Raw genomic sequence first — 14,975 nt, forward strand, 5'->3', positions numbered from 1 at the left:
ACCGGATTAATGTTTGGGAAGTTAGTGAAGTGATAATTGCGACAATCTTAGGGGAGATAAATTCTCAAATACTGATGTTTATAGTTTATAAGCGCCGATACAAGGTGTGGAAATCCAGCAACACACACACAGAGACACACACAGAGAGAGAGAGAGAGACACACACACAGACACACCTACGCACACGCGCACACACACATGCACACACAAAAATAAGATATGCTCAGTGTTTACAAAAATATCACATGTTTATTCCCGATTGCCAACGACAATCCAAATGATTTGACAAGCCACAAACTAAGCAAGACACTCACTTCTGGACAAGTGAAATGCAGAATATCTAATAACAATGAGAGATGATTTCCGACAGGGAGAGTAGGAATAGTCAATTGTTTTTATCAAGTAAGTCCTAGCATTTTCTCTCTTATAAAATGTACTGAATATTACAAAAAAAAACCAACTTGAATATAATTTTTTTTCTTGACGAAATTAAGAGAAATGTTTCGAAATGTCTTCAATTTTGAAACCCTCTCCATTCCAAAATTATTTTGAGCAGGAGGCGATTCTTTTCACATTTCTAAACTGAAACGTTGAACTGCAGGGAATTTAAAATATTAGAATGAGAATACAAGAAAATTATAACAGCCGTTTACATTCAAAAATAGGTAGAATGACGAATCAGTTCTGATTAAAGAAGATAGTTGATCACAATTCGCAGAAGTACATTAAAATTCACCAAATAGCAAGACAATGATCTATAAGCACCGCCATGCTCTGTCTTTATTCCTCCTCACGTCCTCCTTCCTTCCACTAATGCAGTAAAAATAGATGAGGACGTATCCAGGTTCTTATACCAACGACCTTTGTCTAGCCACAGCCACATAAACAAATGTACGAGCAGGTGAAAACGATCGGAGGAAAAATAAATCTTACCTGCGCTCACTTTTAGTCTCATCAGTCTTTGCTCGGACTATCTGAATACGTCAGTACTACACTTTCTCTGCCTCCCCGCAGGGTATAAAAATATATGTTCCTCGTGAAGCAGATGTGGAATCTACTATATCATTTTGACAGGTAGAAGTAAGTTGCACGCAGGATGGGAAAAAAGTTATCTTATTGTTCTACATTTTTCTCTGTCCTTTTTTTTCCCCTTAGTAATGCTAGGAATTCAAAGATACAATATAAGCCAATCGCAAATATATTTTTAAATAATAATAATAATAATAATAATAATACACATTATTGACTTTGCAATATATTATTATAAAAATTTTGGCTGAACTTACATCAGTCGCGTGCAATGAAAAAAGCAAGAATGAAAATTTTTTTTTCGAAACCTCTTGTCTAAAGTCCCTTCTTTACTTTTGTACAATTTTTGAGACACATCCTTAAGTCTATTTTTCTTTAAAAAAATCAGTTGGACATACACGTTTCAGACAGTTCCAGACACTGTTGTCTCGTCGAACCTTCACAACAATAACTTGATGGGAATGGAAAGAGTTTTGCTATATTTTTACCTGCAGTACCCTCAATTTCGGACTAACAGAAGGTCCAGAACAAACGGTTGAAAATAATGGAGCAAATGGCAGTAAAGAAGATCACAAGAGCTTCCACACATCACTCGACAACAGGATGACTTTCACACGGTATGGTAGATTGAAATGGTCAACAATCACAAACAATCAGACAAAGCCTGCATCACTTCGGGGATGCACTCTTTCTCAGCCCTGCACTAGCACACAGAGCTCTCCCGCGAAGCATGTATCACAAGTTCCAATGTAAATATTAATCATCATTCAAAGAATCATCTTACTCTATATGTAATAGGACTGGCACTTTAAAAATGTGACAAACAATCGGGGTTTGAAAATACAAAACTTCAGCGTACACAGAGCGGAACATCGTTCTCCAATGAAGCAAATCAAACGCAAGAAAGCAGCAAGAAAATATGTGAAGTCAACGAAAAAAAAAAAAAAAATGAAAAAAAGAGAAATGAAGATAGATTAGTTCCTTTCCTACCAACACAATCTGTATCCTAGAACACACGAAGGACCCAAAGAATTTTTTTTCACTGACAGGCAAGGTAAATCGAAATTGTATTTCTAGAAGCAGCTGATAATGAATGCACCAAGGTAAAATTCTGTAAAATATATCACCCAACAGGACAGCAGCTGTGGACTGGTAAGTGGCACAAAACAAAGAAAAACTCCACTACAAAGAAAAGGAAATCCCACAATTCTGTTCGAAACACTGTACGCACGATATCGAAAAACAAATCTGACATCTATACTGGCTTTTCAAACGATGACATCTCATAACTTTGGTCATTTAATATGAAGCGTTTGGGGGGTTAAAAAAAACCCAGACAACATTTCGATACACAAATCTTTCAAAAACAAAACTGTGTAATTAAAACAGTGAGAATCGGATTTTGTTGCAGGCACGCATGAGCGAACAAACATACATACACATCCACAAGCGCTAGTGATGCTCACGTGCTTGACACTAAGTAGTCGCCAGGTCACACAGGTCACACTCTGCAAGCATTTATGAAGGGATGTTCCTTTGAGATCGCACAAAGAATTCCATGACTGTGGTTATCTGGTGTAACCACTCATCCGAAACTAAGGGATGGATGCTGGCTGGCTCTGCCGGAAGCCTACCAGCCGCCATATTGGAACTCGTAAGGCGATGCTGTCTCAGGATTTGGAATGGCCTGTCGCTGTATTATGGTATTTTTCCGCAATGTTATACTTCATGATGATATTATGAGTGGCAGAATGACTAAATGTTGGCTTCACAAACCTTTAAATGCAGATGCAGGAACAACAATATTCCTTATGTCAGTAGGGAAATAAGACGAGAGATATTTGTCAGAGCAAATAGAAGAAATAAGAAAGAAAAAGGAGGTATCCTAGAATGTCCCACAAATAGCATAAAAAATGGACAGATGGCGCCACCAAACAGAGAGCAGGATGCAACCAATGTCGGTGACAGTGACTGAAATTTTTTAGTCATCTTCAAAAATCGCACGATCTGTGGAAAAACTGCTAAAATTTTTTTCTCTTCATGACAATGCAGTCGCGTGCCTAAGAATCACTAAAATCCGCAGACTGAAACCTTATGAAAAAGAAAATTATTTTTGGCTTTTTGTTTCAAAACTAATTCTTTGAGCAAATTAATTTCGGCCTCTTGTTCACTCCCTTGTCTTACAGTCATTTTTCATCGCTTTCAGTTTATTTCAAATAATAAGTTTTTTTTCTCCCAGGAGCTATCTTTCGTCAAGAAAATAACAATTCTGGCTTAAAATTTCCACCTTTTTGGTAATATATTTCAATAAACTTTAAAGCTGGATAATTTTCGTATGATAACGTAAACAAAAAATTTATAATTTTTAAAAATTTAAATAATAAAGAACGTTAAAAAGCATGTCTAGGTCAGTGAACTGCTCATTGATATACACTGTACGTCTTGAAATTATCTCTGATTTGAGTTCTTACAGGCCCTGTTGTTCTTTTCTTGGGGAAAAAAATTTGACAACAATAAAAAGACAGCAATAAATCTATTTAAGAATATTTATGGTAAAAATTCTTCAAAAATACTTAATTATTTATATCCTGGCTTAAAAAAGACTGTCGAAAAGGGCTTTTGCACGTGACAAACGGAAGGGAGGCACAGGTAGAGTAAAAAAACCAGGTGTATTGCTGAACGGGATTTATTTGGAGAAAATATGTCACAGGCTAAGAGGAGGAATCAGCGCGTGACAATCACGTGACAGGATGAGTGACGTGGATTCACGAGAGTGTGTCGAGCGTTCATCGCGAAAGTAGATCAGTTTTTCAAGATGGAGATACCATTTACCAGTTGTTGGTACAGGGGGGCGAATACTTATATTATCGAAGCACAGGCACATGATGTTGATGATAGGAAAGAAAAAAAAAAATCTTGGATTTTCCACTTAATCAGCCCCACATATTGCAAGTACACAGGATGGCAAAGCTGCATAAGTTTGTGGCAAACCAAGAATATTTCCTTTTTTTTTCAAAATAGTTATTGATAGTTGAGTTTCTTTTTCATAAAAATCTTACGGAATTGATAGAACATTCATGAATTCTTTTCAAGTAAAACAATAAACATTTTAGATCACCCTTCATCTCGCATCTCGTAAACAAACAAAATTAACTCACGGCACGATTCAGGTAAACAAACTTACAAAAAAATGTTGTACAGGAGAAATGGTTTTAAAAAAAACTGGCTGTGACTTCATCAACGATGACAGTCACTGGCGATGTGTATTTTTTCAACATGGAAAGAGACTGTTCGCACTTTCAACCCTGGACACCATCTGGCAGAGCAAACATGGATCGGGAAGTCTTTATTTTTCGGGATTCCATGTTCTCAGGGATGCAAGGTTCGTGACTGAAGTGTATTGGAACGAGACAAGTTTTTTCATTTTCAAAAAACACATTTCAATATACGTCACACTGAGACCACACCAACATGTGCTCGTGTCCGGTGAGCGTGCAGTTGCAGGAGCAAGAGTTTTTTTCTGCTAGGACCAAACAGCAGAAGCATTCATCACATCATCGTCATCATCATCATCATCAATGGTGCGTTTAAATTGTAACATCAATTGACTGGCGCAGCAAGTTATTGTTGGTTTGGATCATTTTGTCGGAAATCCACTCAGCTTTTTGGCATTCATTTTTTTGTTAAGAACTGACCTTTGATTTGACATGCACAGCAGACTGTCCCTGCACGTGCACCTAGTTCCCTGAAAAGCACGTGCGACAAACACACTTCACTGGCACATGCGTAGTGTCCTCGAGACGCACGCTGCGAGACTTTGCGAGACTTTGCGAGACGCAGACCGAGCACAGGGACACGGGCCATCCGACAGGTAAGAAAGACACTCTAGGTGTGTTTCGACAGACAGAAACCACACACATAGGTGGTGCTGGAAACAGCGCGTTCCACGCAACCAAAGGTTTACAACACAAGTGCAGGAGTCAGTCCTGTGGAAATTCGCAGACAGAGAGAGACAGACGCGTGCACTGGAGTTTTGGGACACATTTTTTTTCTGACCAAGCGTCCAGCACTCATGGTTGTCAGTGTTGTTAGTGATGAACATGTCCTCGGTTCTTTGAGGAGTGTTTACGATGATCCAGTTTCATCAATAAGAAGGACCTGTGGAAGTGATTTTCATTGGGTTGGATTTTTGTCCAGGAACACTCCACCGTGATGTCACTTTTGTTTTTCGTCCAAAAGATTACAGGATGGAGTTTAGGAAAGGTCATAAGTCGAGCCTAAAGGTCACGAGGTCACTTTCGACAGATCTTCCGAATTCAAGCACAGTTGTTTCCTTTTTTGCCAAAAGTCAGAGACTCCAGCAGAAGAACAATAATAGAAGCGATAACTCCGTCATCGTAATTTCTGGCTCATGAAGAACACAGTGATAAAAATGATGAAATGAGCCAATTGTTTTGCTAATAAACGCACGCGCACGCATGCACATCAAACACACACACACATCCACACTAATTATTTCATATCTTCTATATCCACTCTATAATTCATACTCATTCTTACATAACATTGGCAGATAGCAACTTTCTCCCTCGTAAATTCAGAGATGATAAGACCTTATATTGCTGGATCTTTTGGCATGCATCTCTCTCTCTCACATCCACGACAGCGCACTCCAAATCCATACTAATGATTGTTCTCTTTTTCCCCCACACGAGTCTGAAGTCACACTGTTCCTTTTGTCCAAAACATTTTTTTCCATTGTAGAGTCTCCATTTAGACAACAAATACTCAGTCCCTTGTCCTAACCTCATTTCCGTGACAAAGTTCTCATAACTAGATCTTGAAAAGGCCAAAGTAGTTTGACTTGGGGTCTCTGGCCACCATGGAGAGGTTGGACACCTTGACGAACACTTCATCGCCTTGACGCAGGTCGAAGATGGCTCCCAGGTAGCTCGTGTACTCCCCGAAGGACTTGTTGGGGCCCCAGCATTTGGTGATAGAGTTCTGGATCAGCTTCTCCTCTCCTCCGTTAGGGTAGATGATGTTGTATCTGTAGAGGTAGTGGGAGAGGCTGGGGGACTCGGTGGTGATGCCCTGGGGGTTGCTGCCGTGCACGCTAAGGTACTCTAGGAAAGAGATCTGACTGTACACGTAATATTTTCCGTTTTCTGGGACAACAATGCGGCCGTGACGATAGGTCACGTGGTTGGTGAAGGCCAGGTCCTCTTCATGGATCCATTTAGCAACTGGAAACTGGCGGCCAGGCACTGGTAAACAGAGAAAGGACATCGAATGTGAGGTACAAACAGCAGAACATGTGACAGGTACAACCTGATGAACAGGTGAGGCATTGGTGTGTAGAATGTATGACAATAGTTTGTATTATTATATTTTTGGATATGACTTTTCTCTCTGTCTCCTATCTTTATTATATTTTAATGAAACATCACTAGTCCTAAACTAATTACAGTGGAACCTCGGTTAGCGAACGCCTCGGATAGCGAATTTTTCGGTTAACGAACAAAAATTTCGCTAAAAATTTGTCTCGGATAGCGAACAAAATTTCGGATAACGAACAAAAATTTCGTTAAAAATTTGTCTCCGATAGCGAACAAAATTTCGGATAACGAACAGCCACGTGAACCACACGTGACCGACCAGCATGCCATCATTCGCGCTCGAGACAGTTACGATCAGTCGTTCCTTACCTGTGCGCATCCTTCTTATTTAGTGATTGTTGTGCTTTATTTTAATAAGACAATCCTCAATCATGGCTCCAAAAAAGATTAAGAGCAATTAATAGTAGTGAGGTAATGGCAAGGACGCGGCCAACAAATGAATTGAAAAAGGAAATGATTTCAAAGTATGAAGGTGGCATGCGTCTGTCGGATATGTGATGTCGTCTTACCGAAGAGTTTTACAAAAAAAGGCAGAAGAAGCAGACACTGGACAAGTTTTTTTCTTCAACCTCAAAGCTACAGAAAAGGGAAGTCACCCCCTATTTTATACTGTCACGTGTGCTCATGGAGAGGGGAATCAAAGCAGTAATTCCACCCCTTCCTCCCCACACCTGTTTCCAACCACGCCGTCAAAACGGCAAGTTTTCTGTTTAAATGCTTTCGTTAATGTTTTTATGTTTATTTAACTCCATTTATATTGCATTATAACTGTTCTCATTAAAACAAATACCTATATATATATATACAGCCTGTAACTTTCAAATAGCGAGTCAACAGGGGCTGGGAACCAATTAAATCTATTTCCTTTATTTCTTATGGAAAAAATTGTTTCGGATAACGAACATTTCGGTTAACGAACAGCTTTCCAGAACGGATTAAGTTCGTTAACCGAGGTTCCACTGTATTGACTTTCTGGTTACAATTTGCAAAGACAATGTGCGTGGAGAGACTAATTTAATTTTAAAAGAAGATTCCATACTGTTTTTCTTTTCGTTTAATTACATGATAGATTACATGACCCATATATATATATAAGACGCTGATAGCATTCGCTTTCTCGTTAAGAGATGAACAAGGGCGTTAACGCATCAAAGGGAGCTCACCTTGGTTCTGATCCTGGCGTTGAGGGTAGCCCATCAGGTGGGCGGCCGGCTTAGACTCGGCGCTGCTCTCGGATGGCGATGTGTGGGGCCGCATCTTGATGTTTCCTGCAAACAAAGGCCAAACAACGGTCAGGATAGACTACAGGGCTACTGCGTTACAAAATCTCAATTAAAGAAAAAAATCCCTAAAATTGTTTGGTATCCAGTCCACGTTTATGTACCTCAAGCGACTGAATACACAAGGCAGTGCAGGGGTATGTTGATATTTAAAACATACTTTTTCACCAACAATAATAAGAAGAAAGAAGGGAAGGGATCGGAGGAAAAAAAAGAAGAAGGAAAACAAAAGAAAGACTCAGTTGTTAGTCTCAACATCGGAGAACGAAACAAAAGAAGGCGGAGGGTAACGCTGGAGAGGGGGCTAGCAATCGTCACAGAGAAGGTGCAGGCTCGGGCTTGCTGGATCACGTGACCCACCCATCCTCTCTCCCTCCATGACACACCGATCGACCTCCCTATCCCCCTTCCACTTCCCCCCTGTACAAGGCTGCTTAACCCTACTTTGCTACGTCCCCGACACGTCAGAACCACGTAGCCGCGGCACGCCGTGCACAGCTAAACGCAAGGGCAGCGCGGTCGGCGACGAAATCCCTGGGTCTGGAACCGCCACTTTTGTCTTCTCACACAATCAGGCCAGAAGGCAGGGATTGTCTGCCCACTGCCCGCCGACAGGGGTTTTTTTCAGCATGGCTTGGCGCTCGGTGCTGCGGTCACATAAATAGATTTGCGAGCGAGGGGCTAAGCGGTGCAAACATCCAGACCATCACGCCAGGCGTGATAAGCTGTATGATGCCCACTTAAAACTTGCTCACCCACTCCCACACCATCCCCCTAATCCTCCAACCTTTGCACGAAAAGATCATCATCATCGTCATCATCATCAACATCCTCCTCCTCCTCTTCCTCCTCCTCATCATCATTGCAACGTGTCGCGGTATTCTGATTGTCAAGAAGCTATAAGAATGTAGTCACGTGGCAGGGTATAGTGTACACTCGGGGTTTACTCCCAGGCAGACGACAAACACCAGATGAGGCCAGGCCAAGAACGTGTCTATTTTCTGTTCATCTTCATGACAGATGGAACTGTGGGTAGCGAGGGCACGCATGAAAAACTAGAGCCACCAGCTTGCCAAAGAAAATATCTAGGTTATTTCTTTTCATACCATCACTGACATCATCAGTGCTCTCGTACACTCATACTCTTTCATTTGATTTATTAGGTGAGTATAGAAAGCAGGGAGGTGCTGAAGAGTAGGGGTTGGAGAATTGGTGTTCTAGCCATCAAAGAAAAAACAGAAATCCGGTAAACATTGCCACACGCAGAGAAAGAATAACAAGTCTTAGATGAGATTTGAACCCAGTCTTCACTGTATTGGTGACAGATATTAACCGTCGGGCCAACAGATCTCCTGGAGGAGCTGAAGAATCAGTTTAGAACCCTAAACCACGTGATAAAAATCTTCGTGGTAGTGCATATTTCAATTTAAGTTTTAATGGTTTACACTGGCAGCCAAGAACTAGACATTCAAACTTATTTTTAATTTTTCAAAGCGCTCGATAAATCTTTTCAGCAGAAAATGCATATTGGTAAACAACTGCGGTTTACAAACAATCCCCAACAAAAGATAATTGCATGAACTGTTTAAAAAGGAATAATTATCTGTTCCTCATTAAAGCGTTGAGGTCAGTTATTGTTTGTCGATTAATACTAATGAGTCTACATATGAGAACGCGACACGTGAGAAAGACCTTTCCCAATAATGACGAGCCACTCATTAAAACTGATGTGCACGTAGCTTAGAGTTCTCTCCCATCTCACTTTCCTTTCAATTTGAAAAAAGACACTCGTTAACCACTTTCCTGCCTAGGGCTGCTGGGAAGAACTCCACTCTGCGAACGGATGTGAAACCTCTAAGGTTTCTTGGTAAAGACGACAACGAAACTGAAGATTCGCAGTTCCGTTTCTGTGCCGGTCGTTAACACAGATCCCAGTGATCTTTCCGCCCCCTCCATCGCATGTTTTTCAAGCTTTAGGAACCCCAGAGGCTATAACGGTTGTCTACATTCATAAAGGCCGTCTGCTTGTACAAGTTGAACGGCTTTTAAAGTTGCTGCTGTTTTGTTGGCTCATGAATTCCAAGTATTTCCATTGAAAACGTCAGGACGCTCCAGACGCCACGTTTATGAAGTCACGTGGGTTTAGATGATTCATCTAAATGAGATTGCACGTGGTGGACTAAGTAAACAAGTCGTGAAGATGGTAGATACTCAACTAGATACTCAAATAAAGCAAACAAAGTCCCTGCATCCTGACATGATTAACCTGTCCCGCAGCATCACGTGATGGGAGGGTTTACAGCACAACGGATGTGTCTATCCTCACAGCCTCCCTAGAGCTCGACACCTAACGCCTTCTGACGACCACAACAATATTTTTCTTCTTCAAATGTTATTGCGACTTCATCGTCCTTAGAGGGGAAAAGAGAATGGTACAATTTTCTTGCCGTTTCTGACGATGTTTTCACACACAATAGCCAACAGCGTTTGGACACTTCCCAGACTCAGAATAATGACTAGTTTGCTTCTGACATCCGGCTATATTGTCGTCAACAACGAAACACAGCGTGTGTCAATGGGATTTCTTTCTCTACAACGCTTGACAAGCCCGGACCAAAGGCTTGACATTAAAGACTTCTAATAGCCTGCCAGATTCCCAGCTGTGCAACACGAGACTGGAAATGTTCGGCAAGCCTCTCAGAACCAGACCGACAGCATGTCTTTGATGCTGCCTCAGGAGCAAGGTTATTTTGGTCTTGGTGTGGGCGCCGAGAGAGGGAAGGAAAAGAAACAAAATGTCTGACTACGTTGTGGTGCACGGGACTGTGACAAAGTGAATTTATATAGCGCTTTACCCCACCATCAAAGGCTTTCTCAAAGTCGTTACAAAATTATGATAATGGTCTCAAAACAAACAGTTCCTTGTGTTATTATGTTAAAATTACATCAGAATATCGATGCACTGACTACATCTCAGTACTACTACTACTACCAAAATATGCATTTCTAGTTTTCTCTTCTTCTTTGACTGTCTTTTGACTTGAAGCTATGATTTGTAGTTATAATCGTATCAGTGGTAATGGAAGTGTTTGCATCCCCCCAAAAAAGACTTTATTCAAAAAGATGTAAATCAAAATGTGAGAAACCGAAAAGAATACTTTCAAAGAAGAAGGCGCAGCTCAGTACAAACATTTCCTAATGACAAAAACAAGAAGTCAGCCCCTTGCTGCACTTTTGAGCGTAGTCTTAAGCGATTCTTAAGCGTCTGAAGTGCTGCAGACATGGAACTTGTTTCGCAGCATGTTCCGTTAACCACCCCTTCTGTTTGAAAAAGCAGTTACTCCGAGTGAGACTGCACAGCCCCATAACACAAAACAATGGAGGTAAGTTTTTGTTTGAGGGAAAAAGAATTCCGGCAAGTACATGACGCCATACTTGATGTCTCAGCCTGCGGGCATCCCTCCATTGCTAGTCTCAGGTGTGAACTTAAGACAGAGAGCTCACATGAGTGCAGCTATTCGTTTCTGTCGCCGAGGCGATAAAGATGAGAGACGATGATGTAAAACTCGTGTCACAAAGACATTTACATCCAGACTTTACGAGAGCCGACTTCTGTTTCAATTCGCGTTTTTGGCAGGGTAACAACAGCCATGCAGGAACGCATGGGAGAGAAAGAAAGATATAAAGAAGAAACGAAGACAAAGAGGTGAAGAGAAAGAGAGAGAGGACATGAACAATGATTTATTGATACATGGAGACAGGCTGTTATCAAAAAAGAGAACCAGAAGGTTAAAGGGAAATGCTAACACCAGTGGATTAAAATTAAGCCTCAAATTTTGAATGTGAAGGTGTGTGTGTGCGCGAGCTTGAGAGAGATATTACTGTTACCGGAGAATAATTGTAAACAGAATATTTTCCGTGTCTTCTTTCTTAACCAACCCAACCGAACCATAATGACCCATCGTCCTATGAGAAAAACATACCAGGCTCCTGGCAGCAAAGGGAAATTACTTCGTGGTGTAAGCACATCAGATTACATAAAAACATGCCACAGAGCTATAAATATATATTGAGAAAAATGTGAATGTCGAGCGTAATAGAATAAAAGTAAATAAATAAGACCGGATTTCAAGGGAGGGAAGTTCTGAGGAGGGCTAGGAAAGGGGAGAGCACAAGAACGTATGAAGACAACAGGTAAAGGTCAGGCAAGGGAGACCATCAGACGCTGTTTAGGAGGCTTTGCCAGACCTCGTGACAAGCAATCGATGAAGAAAACAAGTCAGTTAGTCGTCGTGCGTTCTCTCGTCTGTCATCGCGTGACGTCTCATATTGGAACAGGAGAAGAAAAGAAGTCAGCCTAGATTACATGACCTTTTGACCACTTTGAAGTTTTTTTCTGGAAAATTACAAAAGCGAACAAAACTACCAAGATAGCAGGCTTCCCATTATCATCATCTTCCATAAAAGTACGCAATAAAATGTGTGTGTGTGAGAGAGAGAGATGAAGGTGGGGAGAGAGAATAAGAGAGACAGGAGAGAGGAGAGTTGTCGCTGTCGCACAGCAAGAGATAAAATGACCAAAATAAAATTTCTTAACATCCAGCTCCAAGGTCTGGCTCTGTCATAATTCTCCATATTTATCTGTGCATCAAAAATATTTGATGATGTAGCTCGAGAGTCATTTTTGCATCTTGCTACTCTTACGAGCTTGATAGACCAGAAAGCGAAAAAAGTTTTTAAAAAATAGACTTGCAGATTTTCTTGGCATCTACAAAAATACAGGTTATTTTTTCTTTAATGAGACAGACATACTTTTTGTTCCAAGAGATAATGAGTACTTGTAGTAACATCGGCATCAGACCTAGGTTATTTCGGGATGCTCGAAGACGAGTCGATAGACATTACCAAAAGGTCCCTCCCTTGGCTCTGAAAGGTCTACAAGAGTACTTTTTTATTTTTAAAACCACTAGCTTGACTTTCAAGATAGTATTGAGTAAAATCAGGTTGAATCCTGCTCCGTTCTCAAAATACAAGATGAGGCAGACACCGTGACTCCACAGAATTCTCTGGAAACATCGTATGATCCCAGGTCTTGACAAGGCTCAAGGCAAGCGTGTCCATGAGTATACCTGATATTTTCTGTGAATAATTATTTTAGAAGGCTTGTATCTCGATAAAGCTAGGCTGTCGTTTACAAAAATGTTGTAAAGTAATATTTTGTACTGCACTCAACCCAGTCAATCGAAAACAAAATCTTGCAGTGTTAATCACCAAAGGGTGCAGAGTACACAAACTTTAGGAAAACGTTTTTCGTTTTCTAGTTCTTTTGATGAATAACGGGTCAAAATAGCGAAAAAAGATTTGTCTTTCATGCGTGGTTAAGCTTTTCAAGTCCTGTGAGGTAGTTTTGGCACTTCACGTCTTGGTCTTAAACAGAGGCCATGACCTGGGATAGGGTAGAGAGGATAGACAGAGGAGAAAGAGTTGCAGAAGCTAGAGAACTCCATCCTGGCGATCATGCGGAGAGGAAGCCGAACCCTAACAGAAGCAGCAGTCCGTGACAAGAGTTCAGTTCAGCAGAGTTTAGTCGTGCATTGCCATGCTGCCATCTTGACGTGTACTCAGCATCTTTGGTAGATTCCGTTTGAACGCATCATTACAACCTCGGCAGGGCCTCGCGACGCGGAAGGTTTCGCCGCCTGATGCCGCGCTGCAGCTGCTGCGTTACTCTGTCAGCTCGTTGCAAGATGAAGATGCGTGGAAGACAGCGGGGAGAGCGCAGGGGTGTTGGGGAAAGGGGTGGGGCGGGCTGGGGTGGGTGGGAAGAGCGCCAGGTTGTCAGGCACAGACAGGTGTTGTTCTTGTAAACACGGGCAGTGATAAGAGTCTTTGGTTTCTCCCGCCGCCAGTTCGGGCTGGGGGTGCTCAAACAGGTGAGACAGGTAGACTATGATGACGATATATTAACGTCAATGTGATCTACTTTGTGTATGAATATGTATTTAAGTGTATGTGTGTATGTGCGGGTTTAAGACAGAGGGAATAAATAAGGAGTAAAATCATTTTAGACTCGTAGATAGTAATTGCCGAACCATAAGTGCTGGGCAACTTAAAAAAACAACAAGCAAACCAAAAAAGCAAACAAAAACAAACAAACAAAAAAACCAAAAACCCCTCCCCCCAAAAATCCAAGCAACAGAAAAAAAAAAAAAAAAAAAATAAAAGAAAAAAAAAAGAAGAAAAAAAAACAAACAACAAAAAAGCAACAGAAAATAAAATTTTAAAAACCCAAGAAACCAACCAAAATGCAAACAACAGCAAAAAATAATAAAAAAGACCCAAACAAACGAAGCGCGTTTGTTATGGCTCAGAAAACGTTTGTCATGGTTAATAATAAAAATGGAAAGAAGGAAAAAAAATGGACGCATGATCATGTCAAAAAAAAGAAAAAAAATTGAAAAAAATATGCAGAGCTGTCAGTAACGTTTGCTTCCCCCTACTAGTTCTAAAGAAAGAGAATGTCGAGGAACAGATGGAAGGAAAATTGGGGAAAATAACTGAGGAAACGAATATCCACACACAGAGAGACAAAGCAGGAGCAGAGAAAGCAAACGCGCGCGAGAGAGACCACGTGTGTGCCCGCCAGAAGATGAAAGATTTCCCTCAAATAGAAAGCAAGCAGCCATGGGGTGTACTCGCTGGTTGGTAGCAGATACCACAACTCACTTCTTCATCCGCAACACGATCATACCACTGGCATTTGCACGTGCCCGTCGCCGACGTGGGAGGCTGTGATTCAGACCTCGGTGGAGGTTCAGTTCAAAGACCCTGTAGGGCCAACGAACGTGCCTGCACGCCAGGAAGACATCCACGCTCTTCAGGACGAGATGGCGCGCGAGGCTGGGCCTCACCATGGCAACCACTTGTGGGCAAGTTTCTGCATGGGCAACAATCCACTGAGGTGAAACCTCGCGTCGCCTCTTTTCATGCTTGCTTTCCCAAGGGCACGCAGTTACCATGGGAACCGCGAAAGAGTGGCAAGGTTTGGCATATGTGAACAACATATGAGTTTCTCTTTTTTTTTCTTATATTCTATAAGCAGCGCTGTGTCTGAAGCTGCTTAGTTTTGTATCACACGAAGTCCCATCTCTCTACAGCAGACAAACAAGGGACGGAAAGAAAGATAATATAAGAAATTCTCTGTTCTACAGACGTGGTCCTGCCTCTTCATAAACCACTTGGCCCCGCGGCTGCCAGGTATACACAG

At 41.4% G+C, this 14,975-nt stretch overlaps 1 protein-coding gene across 4 annotated transcripts in view; it reads right to left on the reverse strand.

Moving 5' to 3' along the window:
* Positions 1-229: 229 nt before the first annotated feature.
* The window catches only part of LOC112555042 (tumor necrosis factor ligand superfamily member 10-like), a 74,966-nt gene continuing 60,220 nt past the window's right edge, over positions 230-14,975 (reverse strand). For all 4 annotated transcript variants that reach the window (XM_025223185.1, XM_025223184.1, XM_025223183.1 and 1 more), the window contains 2 exons: positions 7,592-7,696; positions 230-6,296 (listed from right to left, as the gene is read on the reverse strand). In XM_025223185.1, coding sequence (XP_025078970.1) covers positions 5,863-6,296; positions 7,592-7,696 — 539 coding nt within the window. In that variant the 3' untranslated portion in view covers positions 230-5,862. The remainder of the gene's footprint in view (positions 6,297-7,591; positions 7,697-14,975) is intronic.

This window comes from Pomacea canaliculata, linkage group LG14 (genome assembly GCF_003073045.1).
Source record: "Pomacea canaliculata isolate SZHN2017 linkage group LG14, ASM307304v1, whole genome shotgun sequence".
NCBI lineage: Eukaryota > Metazoa > Mollusca > Gastropoda > Architaenioglossa > Ampullariidae > Pomacea > Pomacea canaliculata.